This window comes from Aethalodelphis obliquidens, unplaced genomic scaffold (assembly GCF_003676395.1).
Source record: "Aethalodelphis obliquidens isolate GAN/ISIS:26980383/991018 unplaced genomic scaffold, ASM367639v1 scaffold21, whole genome shotgun sequence".
NCBI lineage: Eukaryota > Metazoa > Chordata > Mammalia > Artiodactyla > Delphinidae > Aethalodelphis > Aethalodelphis obliquidens.
The window spans coordinates 26,859,363-26,881,345 of record NW_020837965.1 but is presented as its reverse complement, the minus strand read 5'-3'; the positions used below and the strand labels follow the sequence as shown (position 1 = coordinate 26,881,345).

Genomic DNA, 21,983 nt, shown 5'->3' with positions numbered 1-21,983 from the left:
CATTCCATTTCTAAGATGAAATGTACGTGGTATTACGTCATTATAGAATTTTCTAATTCTACTTTTTATTTTCTTTCCAAATATTGATCCAAGAGTATTGCTATTTTAAAAAAACCTTAGATATTTTCAGCAGTGTAATTCACAAGTTAATGCTGATCTTTCCATATTGAAGCACATATTCCCTTCCCTTAGTGTGCAGTGTGTAACGCCTACACAGTCACACTTAAGCCTCTTCAAGTATGTTTTATGCATACAGATGGGACCATGAATAATACTGACTGTTACCCTTAAGGTGTGCTTTCACATGAGTAGGGAAAAAAACTATTGAAGAGTATCGCATATATTTTTACTGTAGGACTGTCCTGTTCTTGTCTGACTATAAAATGTTTGATTACTTTTGAAGGAACTAATCCTAAAGAAAACAAACCCTTCCTCAAAAGTTCCTGTCACTTAGCAGATTAGAGGTTCATCTCCTTACTGCTCACCTTATCTCTTTTCAATATAAAATTCTCTGCTACTCAGTGCTCATTTCCTTTAGGAGGTTAATATAAGGGACCCTTGAAAGCCGCTTTGTAGCAGCAGGAAACCTGGTGCTGGCGGCAGGAAGCTTAGGCTGCTGGGGCTTCACACACAGGATGGAGGTGAAAGCGTGGCTGGCATTTCTGTAACATTCATTAAGATAGGAGATACTGAGGGATCCACTTAAATTTTTTTAGTGTACAAAAGTTACTGTATGTTTCAGTTTTCAAAGTTAGCTATTTTCCTCTCTCAATAGGAACAGCGTTTACATTTTCTAAAGCAACAGGAGCGCCGTCAGCAGCAGTCTATTTCTGAAAATGAAAAGCTTCAGAAATTGAAAGAAAGAGTTGAAGCCCAGGAAAATAAACTGAAGAAGATCCGTGCCATGAGAGGACAAGTAGACTACAGCAAAATCATGAATGGCAATCTGTGTACGTGCCGCGGCCCACTGGCACCCTGACACTCAGCAGGCGTAGATGACGTGAGACAGAGGCCAGCTTCCAGATGCTCTCAGTCACAAGCTGATGTCAGATCTTGCTGTAGAAAAGCACTAAAGCTTTGCTCTGTCATCTGCATCTAACTGGATGGATTGGTTAGATTAAGAGATTTTAGAAAATCTTCTGCAGCTTTAGCAATGTAGTAGAGAGATCCTTTTGTTACCTTGGTTGTAGCCACCCTTTGGACTGGGGCTAGGGTACTCTTAAGACTCAACTCATCATGAGGGTCTGTTTTAATTGAACAGCATAAATTTTATCTGTGTATTAAGATAAAGCATACAAATGCTCACTTTTTATTTGTGTGCGTGGATTGTTACTTCATCAGTCAGTTCTGTCAGTACCTACTTTATGTTACAGAATAAGCAAGATAGATTTGGATGGTCCTGCCCTCACAGAGCCTTGGTCTCTTTGGTGCCTTGAGATTCCTAAGTGGCTTGACCAAGATAGCTTTTGGACAGATTCCCCTGATTTAAAAATATTCAATAATTAGTGCAAATTAATTGTTTGTCATATGAGCGGTCACATTATGTGTTCCAAAGGCTTGTTGAAGTGTGTTTTGGATTATGGATATTACAACTTTCTCTCCAAGGTCTGGCACTAGATGATGCTAAAGTTGAGTTAAATGGATAGAAATGAAGAAATCACAAAATAAAAATAGCAAAATACTGTGAAAAAAAGAATATCAACTAAATTATGGTTTTTTTTTTCCCTAATTGGTGGGAAATTATAGCTGCCGAAATAGAAAGGTTCAGTGCCATGTTCCAGGAAAAGAAGCAAGAAGTACAGACTGCAATTTTAAGAGTTGATCAGCTCAGTCAGCAATTGGAAGATTTAAAGAAGGGAAAACTGAATGGGTTCCAGTCTTACAATGGCAAGCTGACAGGACCAGCAGCAGTGGAGCTGAAAAGACTGTACCAAGAGCTACAGGTAACTCACCTGGGTCCGAGGAATGATTCTATTAAAACTTCCTTATCTTTTGAGTTTTCTTTCAGTGTGGAAACCTCAGGAACTGGAAACAAATTAATGGATTCTAATTTAATAGTAGGCACAAAATGTATTCAGTACAAAATAATTTTTTAAACAGCTTTGAGACATAATTCACATAGCATACGATTCACCCATTTAAAGCATACAATTAAGTGGTTTTCAGTATCTTCACAGAGTTCTGTATACGCCACCACAGTTGATTTTAGAATATCTTCATCACCCCCAAAAGACACCTTTTAGCCATCACCCCACAACCCCCTATCCCTCTAGCCCTAAGCAACCATGACTCTACTTTCCATCGCTATGGATTTGCCTATTCCAGAAATTTCATATGAATGGAATCATGCAGTTGTAGTTCTTTGTGACTTGCTTCTTTCACTTAGCATGTTTTCGGTACAGAAATTTCGGTATGAATTTAATTGGCAATATGATGAACTGGTAAAGAATTAAGCTTTAGATGATACTTAAGGCCTCTGTGTAAACTGTGTTTTGACAAGATAGATGCTTATTTGTTAAATCCTTGTCTTAGTCAGCTTGGGCTGCCTTAAAGCAACAGACATTTATGTCTCACAGTTCTGGAGGCTGGAAGTCCAAGATCAGTTCATGGTGAGGGTCCACTTCCTGGCTGCCTTCTTGTTGTGTCCGCACATGCTCTGATCTCTCTTCCTCCTCCTATAAGGACACTAACCCCATCATGAAGGCCCCACTCTCACGACCTTATCTAAGCCTAATTACCTCCCAAGGTCCCCATCTCCAAATACTATCACATTGGGGATTAGGGCTTCCACATATGAATTTTGGGAGGACACAATCATAACAACCCTCAAGATTCCCATTTCTCAGAAATTGTCATTCAGCAGGTGATTTTTTAAAAATATTTATTTATTTATTTAGGCTGAGCCAGGTCTTAGTTGCGGCACGCAGGATCTTTAGTTGTGGCATGCAGACTCTTGGTTATGGCATGCGGGATCTAGTTCCCTGACCAGGGATTGAACCTGGGCCCCCTGCACTGGGAGTGCGGAGTCGTACCCACTGGACCACCAGGGAAGTCCCCAGCAGGTGATTTTTCAAGCCAGATACAAGTTTTGCAGTTATATTAGTACTTGCTAGAAAAAGTATTATATCATTTTACGAAATGCAGATTTTTAATTACAGAGAGTAAACTCACTTGTTGCCATTAAGTTCTGTAATGTAAATGCATAGAAACAAAGTGTTATAAAAATTTATTACTTTTTATATTTTTAAGCAGTTGTTAAAAGTGCAGGGTTTTTCTTTTTTTTTAACATCTTTATTGGAGTATAATTGCTTTACATTGTTGTGTTTCTGCTATATAACAAAGTGAATTAGCTATACGTATACATATATCCTCATATCCCCTCCCTCATGCAAGTGCAGGGTTTTTTAAGGATTTATTTTTGGTAAAGTGTGAAGACTGTAGTACATTTATTTATATGTATTTCCAATTTTTTGACTGCAATCTAGGTTATAAAGTACATGTTACCTCCTGTCTATACACATATGCCAGTATGTATGTGCTAGTACATGTGTGCATCTGAAAGAGTTCAGCGAGACCAGGCTTAGCCTTCCATGTGCAGTGCACTCTGATGGTTTCTATGCTCTATCTCGTGTTTCAAAAGTGCTCCCGTTAACAGATACGAGAACATTCTGCTTGGTGATGTGGCCATCCTTGGGTTTCCTGCTGCCACATTCAACGGACTGTGTGGGGCAGAACAGATACCCCTCCTTATGTCACTGAACCCACCCACCCCCGTTCCCTAGGACCACAGGCATGGTGTCCCACAGTCATTACTGGTACTAGTCATTCCGTACGCTTTGAAGAAGACACATTTGCAGATATTTGCTCTTTTTTTGTTCCGTAAGAAATATGTTCTGGCTTCATCTGTGCTGTACCTGTAAAATATTTAGCATACAGGGGACGATGCCTGTATGTAAATACACATAAGAACTAAATGTTGCTTTTTTCTTCTTTTTTTAATCCCCCTAACGATGAGAACTTGACTATTTAGTTAATACAAATCATGAATGTTGTGTTTTCTATTTTGCAGATTCGTAATCAGCTCAACCAGGAGCAGAATTCAAAGCTCCAGCAGCAGAAGGAGCTCCTGAATAAGCGCAACATGGAGGTGGCCGTGATGGACAAGCGGATCAACGAACTGCGTGAACGTCTTTATGGGAAAAAAATTCAGGCATGTGAAAAAGAAAATATTTCTGTGAGATAAACTACTGAAAATGGTTCATCCTCAAAGTGTACATTTCACTGTAATGCCATTCTGCTCCCCCCATTTGCCATAGCTGATAAACATAAATTGGCCATAAACCATAAAAAGTGACAGTAGAAGAAAGTTCATGTTCCCAAAGACACAGTTGTTGCCTGGTGTATGTATGGATCAAAACCGCCCGGTGCGCAGCTCCTCACCATTCATTCTCCCCAGGCAGCTCTGTCTCCTTTCCACTGGGGGGCAGCTTTGGCGCTGGAGTTGCAGCAACCATTTTAAGCTGCGCCATGTGCATAAATTTCTTGACCTTGTGTAGCCTTGTGTCCTTGCTGTGAACTGAGAATTGCTATAAGGATTCTGAGAAATAACCCATGTGGAAAGACTTTGTAAACTCTTGAGAAAAGTGCTATATAAGGAGTTATTGCTTTTTAAAAATCTTTATTTGGTATTTTGAATTTCAAAGGTAGTAAATACTCATTGGAAGAAAGTTAAAACAGTGCAGAAATATTTAAAGGAAAATGTGGAAGTCCCTTCCATCCTTCTCATTCTCCAGGGATGATAGTTATTAACGGTTCCAGTCTTTTGCTTAATATAGAGAGAAAGGTATTCAATTTTTAATTGAAAATGGAATTGTAGGAATTATATCATTCACACTGTTCTGTACCTAGTCTTTTTTTTTTTTTTTTTTTTTGAACTGCAATATGGGTATCTTTCCAGGTCATTATTACCTCATTCCTTTTGTAACTTCTGTGTAAAATTCCATGTTCCAGGGCCTGTGGTCATGTTACCCAGCCCTGTTGTTAGGCAGGGTGCCCCTGAGTCTTGCTGTTGCTGTCAGTGCTTCATGAGCGTATGCATCGCTGGGAGTTCGTGGGAGGATAAGGGACTGCTGTGTGTGGTGTCTCTGGCTGGATGTAGCACTTGACCTTTCGTTCCACCAGTGGTGCTCAGTGTTTGAGGGGAGCAGTGCCTGAGTGGAGAGCTGATTGGCACTTTGCCCTCAGGAGTGGAAATGGAGCAGGCAGCCAGGTAGCTGGGACAGTGCTCCCAGAGTTCCTCTCTCCACACTCCAAAACCAGTGCTTTCACGTTGACAGGTGTCCTCTTGTCAGCTCCTGCTGCTCTGAAGGTAGCTCTCAGGAGGCGAGGTGCAGGCTTCAGCAGCTTCGCCTGGTGGGATGGGTTAGGAGGACACGAGAGGCAGAAGGGTACTGCCACTTCTGTGGGCATCGTGATCAGTGGTCTCAGGTGAAAAGTCTCTTATTTACAAATCCACACTTTTTTTTTTTTTAACCAGAGTGCTTAAAGGTCAATGGTTGATCTGTATGATGCCATGATTTCAGATAATGATTTCCTTGTTCTCTCAATTAACAACACACAGAGCATGGGAGAGGACGTGTGCCCGTGCTCCATGCTTGCTTACATTACAGTCTTAGTGGTGGGTCAGGGGTCTCCGGAGAACAGAATCAGTTCTGTGTGTACCTGTGTGTAGAGACTGATCAGTCGACTGACTGTAAGGAACTGCCTCATGCGGTTGTGGAGGCAGGCACACCCCAAATCTGCAGGGCTGGCTGGCAGCCTGAAACCCAGGGAGTTGTCTGAAACCCAGGGAGTTGTGGATGTTGCAGCGTGAGTCTGAAGGCAGTCTAGAGGTGGAATTTCCTCTTCCTCTGAGGACCTCAGTCTTTCTCTGTAAGCCCTTCAACTGATTGGATGCAGCCCACCCACATTATGGAGGGCAATCTGCTTTACTCAAAGTCTGTTGATTTAAATGTTAAAAATACCGTTACAGCAACATCTAGACATGTTTGACCAAATATCTGGGTATCACAGCCTAGCCAAGTTGATAGGTAAAATTAACCGTCACAGATGGCTACATAAATATTACTTCTTATTCCATCTGATACTTCAAGGGATCTCCCTGAAGAAGTTGGTGCTTCTGCAGAGATGTGTCTCCAACCCAAAGGTTTTAGGCACCTTTGAACAATTGTCAAAATCATGAACGCTTTCTCCAAAATGACACATGCTCATGCATGCAGAATTTTGCAAACAGTTGTAGGATGGGTATGGCTCTCTCAGAGCCTGTCTGGGGAACTCTAAGGGTCAGTGTTTCTCTAGTCAGATCCCTGTTTTGCAGGCTTTTTTTGTTGGGCAGTGTCACGTGACCAGTGTCATTGGCTGTGGCCCGGTGTCCTTGCTGAGAACAGCAGAGCTGCCTTCAGGGAACTGGTCAGAGTCTCACCTGGTTCCAGACCCTATTACTTTGTCCTGCGTGGCTCATTCAGTCCTTACAACAACGCTTATCCCGAATTTTCGGACATGGGCACAGAGGCTCAGAGATGTTCCATCACTTGCCCAAGGCAGCCCAGCGAGTAAGTGGCAGAGCAGGATTTGAAGCCAGGCTCAGAGCCCAGGCTGGACGATGCCTCTGTGCCCACCCAGGGAAGGGAGTGCATCCCCAGGTGAGAGGGTTATGTACACAGAGGGGTCCTGAGGGGTTGCTCTGTTACACACTCGGCTCCTGGTTTTATAACTCACAAACAGGTAGGTGTTATCACAGAGCATCACTCATGTGGGACTGTGGGCTCAGGCCCTTTTTTGAAGTCTTGCCCTTTCTAGGTACTGATCTTCTAGGGTCATGGAGCTTCCTACGTATGAACTGTTGAGTGATTGGCTCAAATCTGAGCAGTCGGTCATACTAGGCTTACAGTTAAAAGAACTTAACTGAGGATAATCTTGACTCTGATTTCTTCCCATTTTATAGCTGAGCCGTGTGAATGGCACGTCGTCGCCACAGTCACCCCTGAGCACGCCTGGCAGGGTCGCTGCGGTGGGGCCTTACATCCAGGTTCCCAGCACCGGCAGCTATCCTGCCCCCGGAGACCCCATAAAGCCCCAGTCTCTCACTATCGCCTCAAGTGCTGCCCACGGAAGATCCAAATCCGGTGAGTGGCCTGGGTCCTCTTTCGAGGGGAGAGAGAGCAGGAAGAGGGACTGTGGGGGGGACAGTAGCCTCAGAGAAGACCCCCACGTTGCACCCAGCCTCTGTGATGTGTCCTCCAAGGCACTTTGTCCTCTAGGGCAGCATTTGGGGAGCTGTGTGCCACCACAGTAATGATGATCCTAAAACAAGAACAGGTTCTCTTTTTTGGACTCAGTGTCCTTACTGTGTGGCTTCTCAAAACACAAATTAGTTAAGACCTGAGCCTCTCCTGCCACAGGTTTTGTTTGCCTGTGAGGGTGCTCGCTGGCGGCAGGGGACGCGTCACTGTAGCCTGGGCTGCTGCTCGTCCTCACGCTGTGGCCCAGGCAGAGGGCTGCCTCCACATCAGCAGAGCCTGTAGCTGCTCTGCCTTCCCTACCCAGCATGGTCTCTGTCCACCAGCGCGTTCACAAGCCACCCCTTTGGCTCTTGGCCACCCTGAATCGTGCGGTGTGACTGGACTCGGGCCCCAGCGCCGAGCCGGTACGTAGCCGTCCCGAGGACATGGAGCCCCTGTGGTGCCCCCAGCTTCCTAGCCGAGCGCAGGCCCAGGTCTCCACGGAGACTCTGCACTGTGTGCTCCGAGGAAGACGGCTGTGCTTTAAACTGATGCATGAGATGCCAGGGCTCCTTGGCAGTGAGACTTTGTATATGACAGGGCTGCCATGCTGGCCCATCACACACGGAATCACAGAGCACAGGTGACATGCCTGACAGCAGTAGTGCTGACTGGGTCAGGGCTACATTTTGAGGACGTTTTTCCAGGTTTGGTGGTAGATTTGTGCTGGTCTTTCATTTGGTCGCTTTGAGTTCTCTTGCCTGGCACCTGGTCTGAGCAGCAACACCACTGCTGCCCCCGCTGGAGGACCGGGGGCTTGCTCCGACCCAGGTGGGAGGAGGTGTCCCCAGTCCTCGTGGGCCACGTGCCCGGCTCAGATCTCTTCGTGGCTGTGTCTCAGAAGCCACGTGGAGTGCGTGGTCGGCATGAAACTCTAATTGCAGCTTTCTTTGATAAGCTGTTATTTATAGTTTGAACCACCCGATGGTGGGAGTATATATTCAGCTATTGCCGATGGCAGATAATTAGCACAGCCGGCTCCTTCTCTGCTTAAATATCTCAAACCTGCCCCGAGCTGAGGATGGCTCGAGTTTCCCCTCTCCTCTGTGGGTGTGTGCTAGGCCGCCTCACAGAGGCTGCCGGGAGAAGACCCCTCGCAGGGCCGGGAGACGGTGTCCTCCGGAGGTTCGGCAGTAGCCTCGCTCCTCTGTGCTGTGGGGTGAGTGGGCGCAGGAAACCTGTGTCACCCCCACGTTGGGGGGCAGTATCTCGGCCCAGATGTAGAGCCGGGGTGAGAAAATCTCCCAGGGGAGACTAACTGTGCTGTCGGCTGTCTTTCTGGTTCCCGTGTCACACAGATGGCCGTGGTAAACCCAGAGTGACCAGCTCGTGGGCAGTGTCAGACCTCGACGTCGGGCCTGACTGTGGCTCGTCACAGCGCCCCACAAGCCCGTTTGCGAACCGTATGTTGGCCGGCAGGTCCGGTGGGAAGCTCTGGTGACAGTGCCAAATCAGCCGTGGCTGTTCTTCCAAACTGACGAAGGCCTGCTCCTCGCATTCAGGCTTGAGACAGAAGCCATATATATGTTGATTGGTCCCCACCTTCAACCGGTGTGCGATTTGGGCTGGGTCGGAACACCAGATCCTCCTCAGGAAGGGTTTGACAGGTGCTGGCCCAGCAAGGGTTTTTTGGTTTTGTTTTTACAAAATTAAGATGATTTTCTGAGTTTATTATGAGGGTTTTAGTTTTATCTTCAGTACAGGAATCTCCCATCATACTTAGATGATTTTGTCCCTTTATAATAATAATAAATGGTCTTCCTTCTGTACCTCCTGCCTCATCCTGAAGAAAGAAAATTCCTAGTCCCTGTCCAGTCCCTTTGTGCCTGATCTCTGCGAACTCTGCCATGGCTGTGGGATCTGAGGAGCAGCTGGGGGCCGCATTTTATGTGATCCTGAGAGAGGTCAGGGACTCCAGCCCCCACGGCCAGGCCCATCCTCCCTCCTGAGTCAGCAGCAGGCTCTGTCCATCTTCCCCTCAGCCCGGAGTTTGCACCTTGGTGCATCCTTGGTGAACCTGTGCATCTCTGGCCCACACACCCCCCGGTCTGATACAACCAAGGGGGTGTGAAAGCACACACACTTCTGGCCCGGAAGAGGCTGATGGGCCACACAGAGCAAAGCGATGGTTTGGACTAAGGCCTGGGAATGCCTCACCAGGGCCCTAGCAGCGGCCTGGAGCCTGCAGTGGTTTCCAGCCATGGAGGAACTGAGCCGGAGGAGCAGTGGACACATGGGCTGGCCGTGCTGCTGCCAGAGATAGATTGGCTTAGGAGCTGTCGCTGCTCGGGCACTCAAAGGCCCTTTCATCCTCACTGCGCTGACGCTGCCTTGTATGGCTGTGTGCAGAGTGGATTTGAGAGTTTGCTCTTCCTGTTTTGTGAGTCGCAGGTTTGGGCTCAAGCACAATTGCTGTAAGGGAGGGTGATTTCCCTGCTGCTCTGCTGTTGCCCCACCTGCCCGTGCTGGCAGACGGGAGGAGAGGCGAGGGTGTGCTTCTCTTACAGGAGGGCCCAGAACAGTGCCCCTGGCTGCTTTCCCTCCCATACGGCTGATGGCTGGGAGGGTTCCCACTCCGGTCCAGCCCTGTACCGCTGCGGAGAGAAGCAGGGGCCTGAGGCAGGCTGAGATCTAACCCTGTGGGCTCACTGTGAGTGGGCCTGTGTTACCAGGGAATGCTTCTGCACCCTTTCTCAGTTTGGAAGATGCTATGTTAAAAAACATACCTTTTCAGTGGCTGTCCTGAAAATGCTGGGTTGACTGGCTTTCTAATCACTGCAACAGAATAATAGCCTGCTACTCCAATCACTGGGAGCTTGTACTGTCCTCCTGTGATCATGAATTATTTTAAGAGGGTGGAAATTTCTAACAGATTAAAGTCAAATCTTTCTTTTAATACTAGAAGCAGTACAGGTCAAACCTGTTATGAAGTTAAAAGATGTCTTTTTTTATATTGCTGTCTGTATTTGTAAATAGCGTTTGAAAACCAAGTGCCGACGCTTGTTATTCATTGGTGTCGCTGTAATGGCTTTGACCTGTATTTCAGTGGGCACTAAGAATGTTTCTGCAATCCTCTGGTCCCTCTCCCGGGCTGGAGCAGCCCTGTGCTTGGTCATGGAGTCTCTGCACACGTGACCGCACGTGGGCACTGGTGAGGCGGTGCCGGCAGAGGCCGACCTTGGTCGTCCTGCCGCGCAGCAGCCGGTGTGTGTGTGGGGGGCACCTCCTGGTCATGGAGCTCCGTCAGAACGTGACGTTCCAGAAGGTGATTTTTGTTTCTGGCAGGGGGTTATTCTTATGTTGGTTCAACTAATTTCAAGAAAAATTTTACTTAAATTCTGTGTTCTTTTCAAGCCAATGATGGAAACTGGCCAACATTAAAACAAAATTCTAGCTCTTTGGTGAAACCGACGCAGATCGCCAGTGTGGACTGGAAGGACCCGAACGTGGAGGGGCCGCTCAAGCAGGGGGCCGTCTCGAGCCAGCCTACGCCCTTGTCAGCCTTGGGAGCCCCGGAGAAGCTGGTAGGCCGTTTGTCTTTGTCACAAAACACAAACAAGCTCCTGACTGACTACATCCTTATTTAGCCTTCGTCTTTATCTAAGTGGTAGGAGGTGTCACGAGGCAAATTAATCCTGTTGGTGTCCAAATCATACCCAAGTCTGAAGGAGTTCATGGACCCTGAGCACGAGAGTGGGGTACAGGTGTGAGGCCTTTGGTCAGGGTCGTTCACCCTGCTGTTCACCCCCACGGCGTGCCCCGTGCCTGGTCACAAGCCTGTTTGAAGGATTACAAGTCCTGCTTTGTGCTCTTGTGACCGTGGATGGAAACGTGCTTGACTTTTCAAAGGATGACTTTGTCTTTCTTTTTTAACACCTAAATTTAGGGCATCGAGATTGGTAAAGTGCCACCTCCCATCCCTGGTGTCGGCAAGCAGCTGCCCCCAAGCTATGGGACGTACCCAAGCCCTGCGCCCGCGGGCCCAGGCTCGACAAACTCCCTGGAGAGGAGGAAGGAGGGCAGCTTGCCCAGGCCCAGCGCAGGCCTGCCCAGTCGGCAGAAACCTGCACCGCTGCCCCCTGCGGCTGGCCCCCACCAGCCAGGGTCCTCCCAGCAGATTCAGCAGAGGATTTCTGTGCCACCAAGTCCCACGTACCCACCGGCGGGGCTGCCTGCCTTTCCAGCTGGCGACGGCAAACCTGAACTCCCACTGACTGTGGCCATTAGGCCCTTTCTGGCTGATAAAGGGTCAAGGCCACAATCCCCCAGGAAAGGACCACAGACAGTGAATTCAAGTTCCATATACTCCATGTACCTCCAGCAAGCCACGCCACCTAAGAAGTACCAGCCAGCGGCGCACAGCACCTTAAATAAGTCGGTTAAAGCAGGTACGGTGGGTTTGCACTCGCCATCTCTCGGGGTGAGGAAGTCATACTTGAGAAAATGCCAATCCATATCCTTACTTTTGGGCCACGTGCTGTTTAGGATTAAACTTGATGCTTACATAAAGTGCGGCCTTGGGTATCTGTGTGAGATGGGGGTAAAAGATGACATGCATAGAGCAGTTCTGCAGGTGGACCACCGCTCTCTGACTTCCTGTCTGAGCACCTGCCTGCCCACATTTCTCAGGAAATCCAGGTCTCGGAAGGCTGGCACTTTGGAATTTCCTCTTTTCCTCCTGCTTCGTAGTAACTCGTACAGGACCTGTCTGGGGAGCTGGCGTAGTGGGAGCTCTGCCTGGATCTGATCCCCCTGGCCTCCTAGCAGTAGCTGAGCCAGGCCCCTAGGGGGTGATGCGAGGGGGGACGGTTTTGCTGCTTTGGGATCCTTTCCCAGAGCCCACAGGGGAGAAAAGCCCTGGTTTGGGTGCGGGAACATCAGCCCCGGGCCTCCTGGGGAGGCAGGTGTGAGCACAGAGCCCAGTTCCCCACATACGGAGGCTGACGGTGATTCCTCCCTGTGCGGCAGGATCCTGGGCATCTGGGCTGGGCTGGGGCCCCTTCAGACGTTCTTGGGCGTGGCTGCAGAACGTTTCTAGAATCTAGTTTGAGAATCCCTAGGCAGGCCAGGCCACCCTGTGCCCAGGGATCTCCCAGGTGGATACACCAGCACTGGCCTGTGGCAGGCCCTGGCCCACGGGGGAAAGGCTTGCCGGGGCCACCGGATGAGCCTTCCTTTCTGAGGTGGCCTGCGTTTTACATCATTTGGCTTGGTCCCAGGTCACGTGGGTTCTTCTTGGCCAGGAAACAGTGAACACCTGTTTAGGGCAGGAAGGCAGGTTTGCAACCTTTTGTTCTTTTTCATTTGAGAAAGACCCAGTTCTGTAAAAACTGATAAACTAGAGACACTCCACCTTCCAGAAGGAGTTGGTGGGGTTCTGTGAGCAGCAGCTTCCTTTGGGATTTAATATGGGGACTTAGCATCCTCAGTGGCAGATTACAGTCTCTGTAGGAGGCCATCTCTGTGTCGTCAAAGGTGCCTGGTGAGCAGGCCCCAGACGCCACAGGCTGCTGAGGTGGGTGTCCTCTGTGTCTCCCCAGTGTACGGTAAACCCGTTCTGCCCTCCGGCTCCACATCCCCGTCGCCGCTACCGTTTCTTCATGGGTCGCTGGCCACAAGCGCCTCGCATCCCCTGCCGCCTTCAGAAAGTGCTGAGAAGGAGCCAGAGCAGGACAGCCCTGCCGCCCCCGGAGACGGGGCCGCCGTGGAGAGCCTGCCGCGGCCGCTCAGCCCCACCAAGCTCACGCCCATTGTGCACTCGCCGTTGCGCTACCAGAGCGATGCTGACCTGGAGGCCCTGCGCAGGAAGCTGGCCAACGCGCCCCGGCCCCTGAAGAAGCGCGGCTCCATCACGGAGCCAGAGGGCCCCGGTGGGCCCAACATCCAGAAGCTGCTGTATCAGCGCTTCAACACCCTGGCTGGGGGCATGGAGGGCACCCCCTTCTACCAGCCCAGCTCCTCGCGGGACTTCCTGGGCTCCTTAGCCGACGTGGACAATGGCAACACTGCTGCCAACGGGAACCTGGGCGAGGCCGGCCCCACCCTGCCCACGGCCCCGCTCCCGGCCGAGCCTGCCCCCACCTCGGATGCCAATGACAACCGGCTCCCTTCCCCCGAACCAGAGGGGCCCATCTGTCCCCTGAACACCCACCAAACGGCTGAGCCTGCCGAGGACGACAACAACAACGTGGCCGCGGCCCCGCCCACTGAGCCGCCGCTCCCCCCATCGCTTCCCCCCGCCGCGCCCCCGCCGGCGGCCCCTACGGTGGGTGCCACCCCGGACCAGGGCCATGGCTCCCTAGTCACCCAGACAGTGCCTGTGGAGGGCGTGCCTGCGTCGGGGCTGCTGGGAGCAGTGGGGCTCATCCAGGGCACGAGGGGCGGTGGCCTCTTACCAGAGAGCCAGCCTGGGGGCCCGAGGCGGCCCTGAGGAAGGGCAGCCATGTGGGGATCAGAAGGGCAGGCAGCAAGGGGAAGGAGAACCTTCTAGACAGAGCCCTGGAGGGAGGGCAGTGCTGCAGGAGCAGAGGCAGGTGGGAGCCCCTCACGGCTGGCAGGGCGGAAGCAGTTGGGCTCGGCTGTGACCCCCCCCCCCCCACTTGCTGCCTCTCTCGGGTGCCCGTGGCGCAGCCCGGCCCCTGAGGCAGAGACACCCTCCGGAGCCAGGCTGGGCTGGCCCGAGAGCGGGCTGGCCAGGGGTGCCCGGCACCACTCGGGGCTGCGGGTGAAGCTCTGCCTTGGGCTTTCGGCCCTCCCCTCTGCCCCCGGGCCTGCTTCCATGGGGTCACCCTGAAATCCAAAGCTTCCTCCCGATAGAGCAAACGGACCAACCTGAAGAAGCCCAACTCGGAGAGGACGGGGCACGGGCTGAGGGTCCGCTTCAACCCACTGGCGCTTCTCCTTGACGCCTCCCTGGAGGGGGAGTTCGACCTGGTGCAGAGGATCATCTACGAGGTGAGTGGGCGGGCGGCCGCAGCCCTGGTGGCCCCGGGCAGGGCTGGGGCTCACGCGCCCTTTGTCCTAGGTGGAGGACCCCAGCAAGCCCAACGACGAGGGCATCACCCCGCTGCACAACGCCGTCTGTGCCGGGCACCACCAGATTGTGAAGTTCCTGCTGGATTTCGGGGTCAACGTGAATGCCGCCGACAGCGACGGCTGGTGAGGGCCCCGGGGCGCTGGGGTGGTGGGGAGAAGGGAAGAGGACGAGGGTGGCAACTTGGTCCCAGGCCTGCGTATCCTCCTGGTCTTCGTTCTCGCGGGGGTTTTGTTAAAGGCTCGGCATGATCACGCTCTACACGTGGCTGACCGCTGACTGTAGGCTGAGCCTCTGCTGATCCATACGTTTTTAAGCGGCCAGAAAGCCTGTGTGGAGGGGAGCCTTGCAGGCCGGCCGCTGCGCCGCAGGCCCTGTGCCCCGTGGGTCTCATCGTGAGCTTCAGGCAGCCGTCTGCACTGCTGCGTTTGAACAGCTGTTTTTTGTATATTGTGATACAACACAGCCGTCACTGTCGCAGCCATTGTAAGGGACACATCATTGGTGTGAGGGACATTCGTGCTGTTGCACTGTGAACACCCAGCTTCCAGGCCGGTGTTCAGTCCACTCCCCGCCCGCCCTTTTCAGAAACGTGTGTGTGGCCCAAAACTGTTAGTAGAAGTGAGGCCACTACACAGCCAAGCAGCACAGCAGCTCGCGGGGCACTGAGCACACAGCCCTGGGGCCCGCCTGGGACCCGGCCGGGCGTGAGCACCTCCTCTGTCCCTCCAGGACGCCGCTGCACTGCGCTGCTTCCTGCAACAGCGTCCACCTCTGCAAACAGCTGGTGGAGAGCGGCGCCGCCATCTTTGCCTCCACCATCAGCGACGTTGAGACTGCTGCGGACAAGTGCGAAGAGGCGGAGGAAGGCTACCCCCAGTGCTCCCAGTTCTTACACGGTGCGGGGCGGGCGGCCGGGGGTCCCCAAGGGAGAGGCCTGTGAGGGCTGAGGTGTCCCACGGTGGGTCTCCCATCCTGTCCTGTGGGGGAGGGAAGCTCCCTTCTCCATTAGGCAGCGCTGGGTTTTCCAAGGGCTAAACAGTCACAGGCCATCCACGCTACACCCGATGGGAGAACCTGTGGGCCCAGCCTACCTTAGACCCTGGGGACAAAGTGACAAATGAAACAGGCAATGCCCTCCAGGCCCAGCTCCCAGGACAGAGGCCTTGGGGCGGGGGGGGGGGGGGGGGGGGGGGGCGGGGGCGGCCGGCCTTCCTGGGGACCCGCAGGCGAGTCCTGGGTGTGCGCTCACTGGGTCGCAGTGGCTCCGTCGCTCTGGTGGTGAGTGCTTCCCACTGTCCAAGAGCAAGTCCCGCGGCTTCTTTAGTCATCGACTTTTGGGAGTTTGTTCTGCGTGTGGGCTGTAAGTTTCACCTTAAGAAACGCCTTTTAGAACAACCCTGCTTTGCTTCTGGACACAAAGGTTCGGCCACGGTCCTCTTGCTGGGACGTGGAAGGGACTGTTGGCTTTAAGCGGAGGGTGGCAGCTGGCCTGGCTTCTGACCACTCCACTGCGGCCCCCGCCGGGCTGCCCAAGGACAGCAGCGTGTCCCTTCTGGTCCTGCTGTGGGGCTCTCTCTGCAGCCCGCCCTCCATGGAGACCTGACCGTTTGCTCTCCCGTCCCAGGGGTGCAGGAGAAGTTGGGCGTGATGAACAAAGGCGTGGTGTATGCTCTGTGGGCTTACGAGGCCCAGAACAGTGACGAGCTGTCCTTCCACGAAGGGGATGCCCTCACCATCCTGAGGCGCAAGGACGAAAGCGAGACAGACTGGTGGTGGGCTCGCTTTGGGGACCGGGAGGGCTATGTGCCCAAAACCCTGCTGGGGGTAAGCACTCTGCGCTGCACCGGGGGCCCCGTGCCGGAGCCAGCTGTCCCCTCTACCTGCCCGTGGGCGTAACCTGGGCTCCAATCCTGCGGGCGGGAGACTGCCTTTCTCCAAGCCTCGTGGGAACCGTGGGGGGGCATCTGCCGGAGCCCCCCGACAGGGGCTGCTCAGAGTGCTCTGCTCGTGGGGTCGGTAATGCGGTGGGGGACAGGCGACTGCAGGCTGCTCCTCTGCGTTGCACTGATGCTTCCTCAGACCCTTGGCAGGGCCGTGCCTTTGCTCTCGTGCTCCGTGCCCGGTGGGGCTGGCAGATGCTTTCGTGACACAGTCACTGGACACCGTGGGCCTGCCAGGCACCTTTAGGGGCCTTACAGACAGTGTCAGTGTCGAGTGCCCTGAGAGGAAGAGGAATGGGGTATCCTGGGAGTTGGAAGTTCTCCGTAGGAGGGTGACAAGCTGAACTTTGGCCTGAAGGAGCTGGTGTGCGGACTTCTGAGGGCAGCCTGGCCTCTGGAAGGGGTTCCTGCCCAGTGGGTCGTCCCCTTGTCCTAACTCCTGTCCCTTGCTTCCCAGTTGTACCCACGGATCAAACCCCGACAGCGAACACTGGCCTGAACTTCCCTTGGGAGCACCGCACGGGCTTTCCAGCGACGAGGAGCCACTGAAGAGATGATTCTGCCATTTCCCTGGGAAGCTGAAGCTAGAAATGGCTTTACTGGTGCTCCCTTTATCAGACAGCGTCCACAGTGTGAAAGCCCGGCAGGTTCTAGGTGAGGCCCTTTCTCTGGTCTGCCCGCAGCTGGGAGAGAGACATTCGCCTCCAGGAAGACCGACTTTTGCCAGTTACTGTAAATCCAAATTAAATACCCAGCTTTCTAAACAACTGTCCCTGTTGCCAGTAAGAAGCCCTGTAATTAACCCCTGGTCGGTTGCCAAGGAAGATGAATGCTGTCACACACTTGGGCCCCAAGGCCATCGTTCCTCATTCCCGGTGTCACCCCAGCCCCAACAATGAAAACTTGCAGCTGCCGTGAGGTGCGTCCCCTCGCTAGAGCCCTGCCCTCCCGTTTACTAGAAATCACAGAAACCCGGGCACCTTTTTCGTCCTCACCACATGCGTTTCTTCATCACCAAACGAGGCCCTGTGTGGAGACTTCTGTCCAGCAGTGGTGCCTGGTGTGTGGGCTCCACTTCCTGTTCCAGGCCTCGGTCTAGGTCACCGACAGGCCGTGGATGCGAGGGACCTTAAAATCAAGTGACACGTGGTCAGGAGTCTCAGCACAGCACTGCCTTCTCTGCAGCCTTGTGCTGCCCCGGTGTGGTCCCCACCCCTCCCAGCGTGGACGTGCAGCCCACGGGCCAGGAGGCGGTGGACGCAGGGACGCCTGCAAAGTCACGGGGGCAGCTATGGGGGTGGGAGGGCAGGGGCCCCAGCTCCCCGGTCCCAGCCATGACACCATAACCTGCCTGGTTCCAGACTTGAAGCAAGTAAGGCGCTTCCCTGAAGCGTCAACTGTACGTACAGGCTTTTATATACCAAAACTATTTTTTGACTAAACCACTCGAAACTGTCAGAACCACGTTGGAAATGTTTTTTTCTCTCATTAAAATCCAGGCCCTGAGCTTATTTTCCATGCGTGAGTCTTGTGTGTAATTTACGTACAGACACGTGTAGGTCCTTGTTGTAGAGTCACCTACCTTTCAGCGCTGACTGTGCACAGTGTGCTGATGGGAAGCGAGCACCCTGCAAGGCAGTCTCTGCGGATGCCGTGTAAACGTGCACACGGTAAACTGCTGTCTCTCCCCGGAGGCTGTGAGCGAGTCTTGTGTCCTGGAGCCAGAACTGAGCTGAGCATGAAGCTCAGGTTGTCTGGACACAGCGAGGTGAGGCCTGATCCGTATTTTCAAAATAGGTTTTAATCGTAAGCTTTATATACAAATTGTTGTACAATTATTTTAATAAAGGGAAATAGTGAAAAGTACAAAACACAAATCTTGTTCCTTTCCCTGTGAAGTAGCAAAGGTTTGTTCATAGCCCCAGATGAGTGACACGTGAACGGGCAGTCTGTGAGATGCGCTCCAGTACAAATCAGGCCAGGTCACCACTGCCCAGATCACTTCTGTGGAAGAATTAATGGAACGAACATCAAGGGGCCAGAACTATCTAGTAAACTTGGGCACTCATAAAAACATGGTATAGATTATGCTAAAAAGATTTTAGCAGTAGTGTAGCTCAGTCTCTCCCACCCCCAATTAGGCATCGATGAGACAAATTCTAAAGCACGAGGTGTTCTGAGCATTAATCAACTGTGTACATATTGCACTAGGTAAGCTCCGAGTACTTGAGTTGCGTTTCCAGCACTTGTAGGGTTAGTTGCGCCTGTGCGTGCTCGGCGAGCAGGTGCTGCTGCCCCTAGCGGACTATCCAGCCCACGTGGCGTTACTGGTCCCGAGATTCGTAGAGAAGCTTGGCAGCCTGCAAGGTGACCAGAGATAAATGCGTGTGCCTGGCTGAATCCAGTGGGGGCACCCCGGGTAGGCAGGCGGCGGGCCTCCCTCTGGGAAAGGTGGGCAGTGCTCTGAGCAGAAGGGCCAGGCCCACGGTACCTTGTGCATGGCCACCAGCCATGCTGTCGCCTGCCTTCTGCTGCCGTTTGCGTCCTCCCCAGCCGTCAGCTTCAGCTGCGTCACGCCCTCTGCCCCTGGCGCCGTGTACTGCAGGGTCATGCCTGTGGCCCGCGCGTTGCCTCCTGGAGTGGGGAGACAAGGTAAGGATGCCCGAGGGGATGCTGAGCGCCCAGGGTGCCGCCGGCCCTGATGTGCTGCCGGGGTGCCTCCTCCCCAGCCCTGGTGCTGGTCTCAGACGGAGGCAGCCTGGTGGCGGGGCCTGGGCTAGGGGCTGCCCAGCGTTTGAGCCCAAGCTCACAGGCCCGGCACCACGTGGCCAAGAACCCAGGGAGAGGCACGGTGCCGTTGGGAAGGCTGCCCAGGCTGCACCCTGCCTGTCACGCTGGCCTCACCCCCACCCTACTCTGGAGAGCCAGGGTCAAAGCGGAGGGCACAAGTGCCACCAACACCCCACTCTAGTACATGAGCTCCTGAAAAGATGCCATGTGGGGTCGGCCTGCTGGGACACTGCCCGCCTTTGGGCTGTGACACCATGGACGACGACGGGACCCCAGCACCTGCTCTGAGAACCAACGGCTGGAGGAACAGACGGCCTTTCTGTCACGACTGCAGTCAGAAAAGTGGCAAGGAGACCAAGCCTCACAGTGGAGTTTGCCTACCTACAGCTGTTCTACTTTGTGACTTGGGAGGAAAACTCCATTGTGAGCCGTTACCCAGCTCAGAAGATCCCTTCCATCAGACGCAGGTCTCAGAGTCAAACGCAGGCCGGTGGGGGAGCAGGTGCTGGGGGGGAGAGGCCCGGCCCACCGGGAGGTCGATCCGGCTGGAAGTGCCCCGCCACCCAAGGCCTGGGACGCCCCTCATGACCTTTCATAAGCCACGGTTCGACCCTGGGTGTCAAGCGGCTTGTCCCCGCCTGGGCTCCTTGCAGGAGTGCCCCCCGCCCCCGGGCTCTGGGGCAGGCAGGCTGTGCTCTGCCCACCCCCCGCTCCCATAGGTAGACTTCTACTGGCCCAGGCCACGTTTCCATGGCTCCTACGACCGCTGTCGCATTTTGAGTCTGTGGCCGGCAGAGCTGCATGCAAGTACCTGGGCCTCGACAGAAAGTGCGCAACGCTGCTGTGGCCACCGCCCCCGCCCACTCGGGAACACATTTTTCTGGACATTTAACGGTTCCGGAAGCCTGGGCAGAGCAGGGCTCACTGTCCTCCCAGTACCGCCACAAGGGGCCGCATAGCGCCACCAGCCCCCGGCCCCGCCCACACGTGGGAAGGACACGGAGGGAGGCCCCGGCCTGGGTGGGGGGTGGCCCCCCGCTTCTCCGGACCGTGACTTCCGCACCTTCGACTCACGGCCCAGCACAGGTGCCGCCACGCACAGCCTGTGCTCGGGGACAGGGGGCAAACGCTGAGCCGGCCCGCTCCCCTCGCCACCTGCGGGCCCAGGAGCGCAGGGAGGCTCCTACGAGAGAACACGGGAGCGAGCGCGCTGCGGAGGGACGGGAGCGCGCTGGGGAGGGCCGCCGCCCGCGCCCCCCTCGCGTGGCCCGCTCAGGCCCCAGTGGATGCCCAGGGGACGTTAGGAAACACTGCGTAGGGCTCCCCTTGGGAGCGCAGAACTAAGCAAATGAGATAGATTGCTTCATTCATGCTTTGTCTGCCCGTCTTAGACCCAACTGTCCTTCAAATCAACCAAAAGAAGGGAATGTGTGTTTCACAGAGAGCCTCGGCGTGGACCCCAGCACACAGCAGGGTCTGAAGGAGGCGCAGCCCGGCGCGGGGGCAGGGAGAGCGGCGGGGAGCGGGGAGCTGACCTTCAGAGACGGGCTGGCTCCCCGGGAGGCTGGTATAAGTGTGCATGTCTTTTTCTACGTCAAGAAGGTAGGCCGGCAGGAGAGAAGAACAAGCAAGAGCCAATCAGAAAACAGAAAGCAAGACGGACTAAGTCACGTGGGTCTCTTCAGCGCACTGCGCCCAACGCGGAACACCAACTCCACTTCCGTGGAAGGACAGCTGCTGAAGTGCGAAAGTTTAGGTGGAAAGATCCAGAATAGGCTAAGCGCTCCGCAAGCTCCAGGAGGAGGGTCGTCCCCGCAGACCCTGGGGGTCGTGGTGCTGGGCGGGCAACGATCCAGGCATCAGGGAATCGGACCGATGCCAGCTGCCGCCGGAGCCTTACCCCTGACCCGAGTCCGACAGGAAGTGAAACGTACAGAAGGGTAGTCCCCGCTTGTTTACACGTTCAGCCCCATTCTCCTGGCGAGCTCCTACAGCCACTCACTGAACACAAGCCCCCACCACGGCTGAGCGCGACGGCCCACAGACCTCGAGGGTCACCCAGGCCGGTGCCACACGGCGCTCACCTCCAGGAGGGAAGCCTTCCGTGAGCATCTGCACGGCAGCAATGCGCGTGACCTCGACCTCGTGGCGACTGTCCCCGTCCAGAAGCAGGTACCTGCAGCAAATGAAGGGTGTCCACACCACGTCACTTCAGGCTCGGAGCTACAGAGCGTCAGTGCCGCGCAGCACCCGCTTTTACCTCTGGTTGCTGGAAAGACGACAGACCATCATGTCTGGCTTCTCCGAGTTTCCAAAAGTTACCAGGAAGGTGGCTCCTGGGGATGAAAACCAGACATGAGGACCCGGCAGCTCCCTTCTCGCCTCCCCTTCCAGGCCAGCCCACCAGGGGACACGCACAGAGGACAAAAGGAAAGCAAGACAGGTGGCAGCTCTGTTCTGTGGGGCCCTCGGCTGAGGCGGAAAGGCCGTGACGGGGTTGGGGTTCAACAGTGGAAATAAAAGGTGCTGCCTGGGGCTCCCAGGGGCCTTACCTCCCAAGGGCCTGGCTCACAGGGTGCCGACCCTCCCCCAGTGCTCAGGGGCCACTGGGCAGCACCACCTGCCCTGCTGCCAGGAGGTGGAAGGGGCCTGCAGGCCGGGGGGGCTAGGCTGCCAAGGCCTGGGAGGGGACAGCAGGCACGGGGAAGGGCAGCAGGCACGGGGAGGGGGCAGCAGGCATGGGGAAGGGCAGCAGGCAGGGGGAGGGGGCAGCAGGCACGGGGAAGGGCAGCAGGCAGAGGGAGGGGGCAGCAGGCAGGGGGAGAGGACAGCAGGCACGAGGAGGAGGCAGCAGGCAGGGGGAGGGGGCAGCAGGCA

General features: G+C 54.2%; 2 protein-coding genes and 1 long non-coding RNA gene across 12 annotated transcripts in view; 1 reads left to right on the top strand and 2 right to left on the bottom strand.

Moving 5' to 3' along the window:
- LOC113627715 (uncharacterized) overlaps positions 1-14,283 on the bottom strand; it is a 28,489-nt gene extending 14,206 nt beyond the window's left edge. For both annotated transcript variants that reach the window (XR_003435666.1, XR_003435665.1), the window contains exons 1-2: positions 14,172-14,283; positions 1,204-2,025 (exon numbers count right to left, since the gene is read on the bottom strand). This is a non-coding gene — a long non-coding RNA (uncharacterized LOC113627715). The remainder of the gene's footprint in view (positions 1-1,203; positions 2,026-14,171) is intronic.
- PPP1R13B (protein phosphatase 1 regulatory subunit 13B) overlaps positions 1-17,834 on the top strand; it is a 73,692-nt gene extending 55,858 nt beyond the window's left edge. For 3 of the 4 annotated variants that reach the window (XM_027120686.1, XM_027120688.1, XM_027120689.1), the window contains 13 exons: positions 776-950; positions 1,747-1,943; positions 4,070-4,210; positions 7,004-7,184; positions 8,639-8,743; positions 10,695-10,864; positions 11,227-11,728; positions 12,881-13,605; positions 14,157-14,294; positions 14,365-14,498; positions 15,106-15,272; positions 16,001-16,200; positions 16,774-17,834. In XM_027120686.1, the coding sequence (XP_026976487.1) occupies positions 776-950; positions 1,747-1,943; positions 4,070-4,210; positions 7,004-7,184; positions 8,639-8,743; positions 10,695-10,864; positions 11,227-11,728; positions 12,881-13,605; positions 14,157-14,294; positions 14,365-14,498; positions 15,106-15,272; positions 16,001-16,200; positions 16,774-16,815 (2,877 nt within the window). In that variant the 3' untranslated portion in view covers positions 16,816-17,834. The remainder of the gene's footprint in view (positions 1-775; positions 951-1,746; positions 1,944-4,069; positions 4,211-7,003; positions 7,185-8,638; positions 8,744-10,694; positions 10,865-11,226; positions 11,729-12,880; positions 13,606-14,156; positions 14,295-14,364; positions 14,499-15,105; positions 15,273-16,000; positions 16,201-16,773) is intronic. The other variant, XM_027120687.1, reaches the window with a different exon arrangement.
- Positions 17,835-18,095: 261 nt separating this feature from the next.
- Positions 18,096-21,983, bottom strand: part of ZFYVE21 (zinc finger FYVE-type containing 21) — a 13,863-nt gene continuing 9,975 nt past the window's right edge. For 5 of the 6 annotated variants that reach the window (XM_027120722.1, XM_027120727.1, XM_027120726.1 and 2 more), the window contains 5 exons: positions 21,367-21,442; positions 21,191-21,282; positions 20,642-20,695; positions 18,808-18,950; positions 18,096-18,676 (listed from right to left, as the gene is read on the bottom strand). In XM_027120722.1, the coding sequence (XP_026976523.1) occupies positions 18,641-18,676; positions 18,808-18,950; positions 20,642-20,695; positions 21,191-21,282; positions 21,367-21,442 (401 nt within the window). In that variant the 3' untranslated portion in view covers positions 18,096-18,640. The remainder of the gene's footprint in view (positions 18,677-18,807; positions 18,951-20,641; positions 20,696-21,190; positions 21,283-21,366; positions 21,443-21,983) is intronic. The other variant, XM_027120723.1, reaches the window with a different exon arrangement.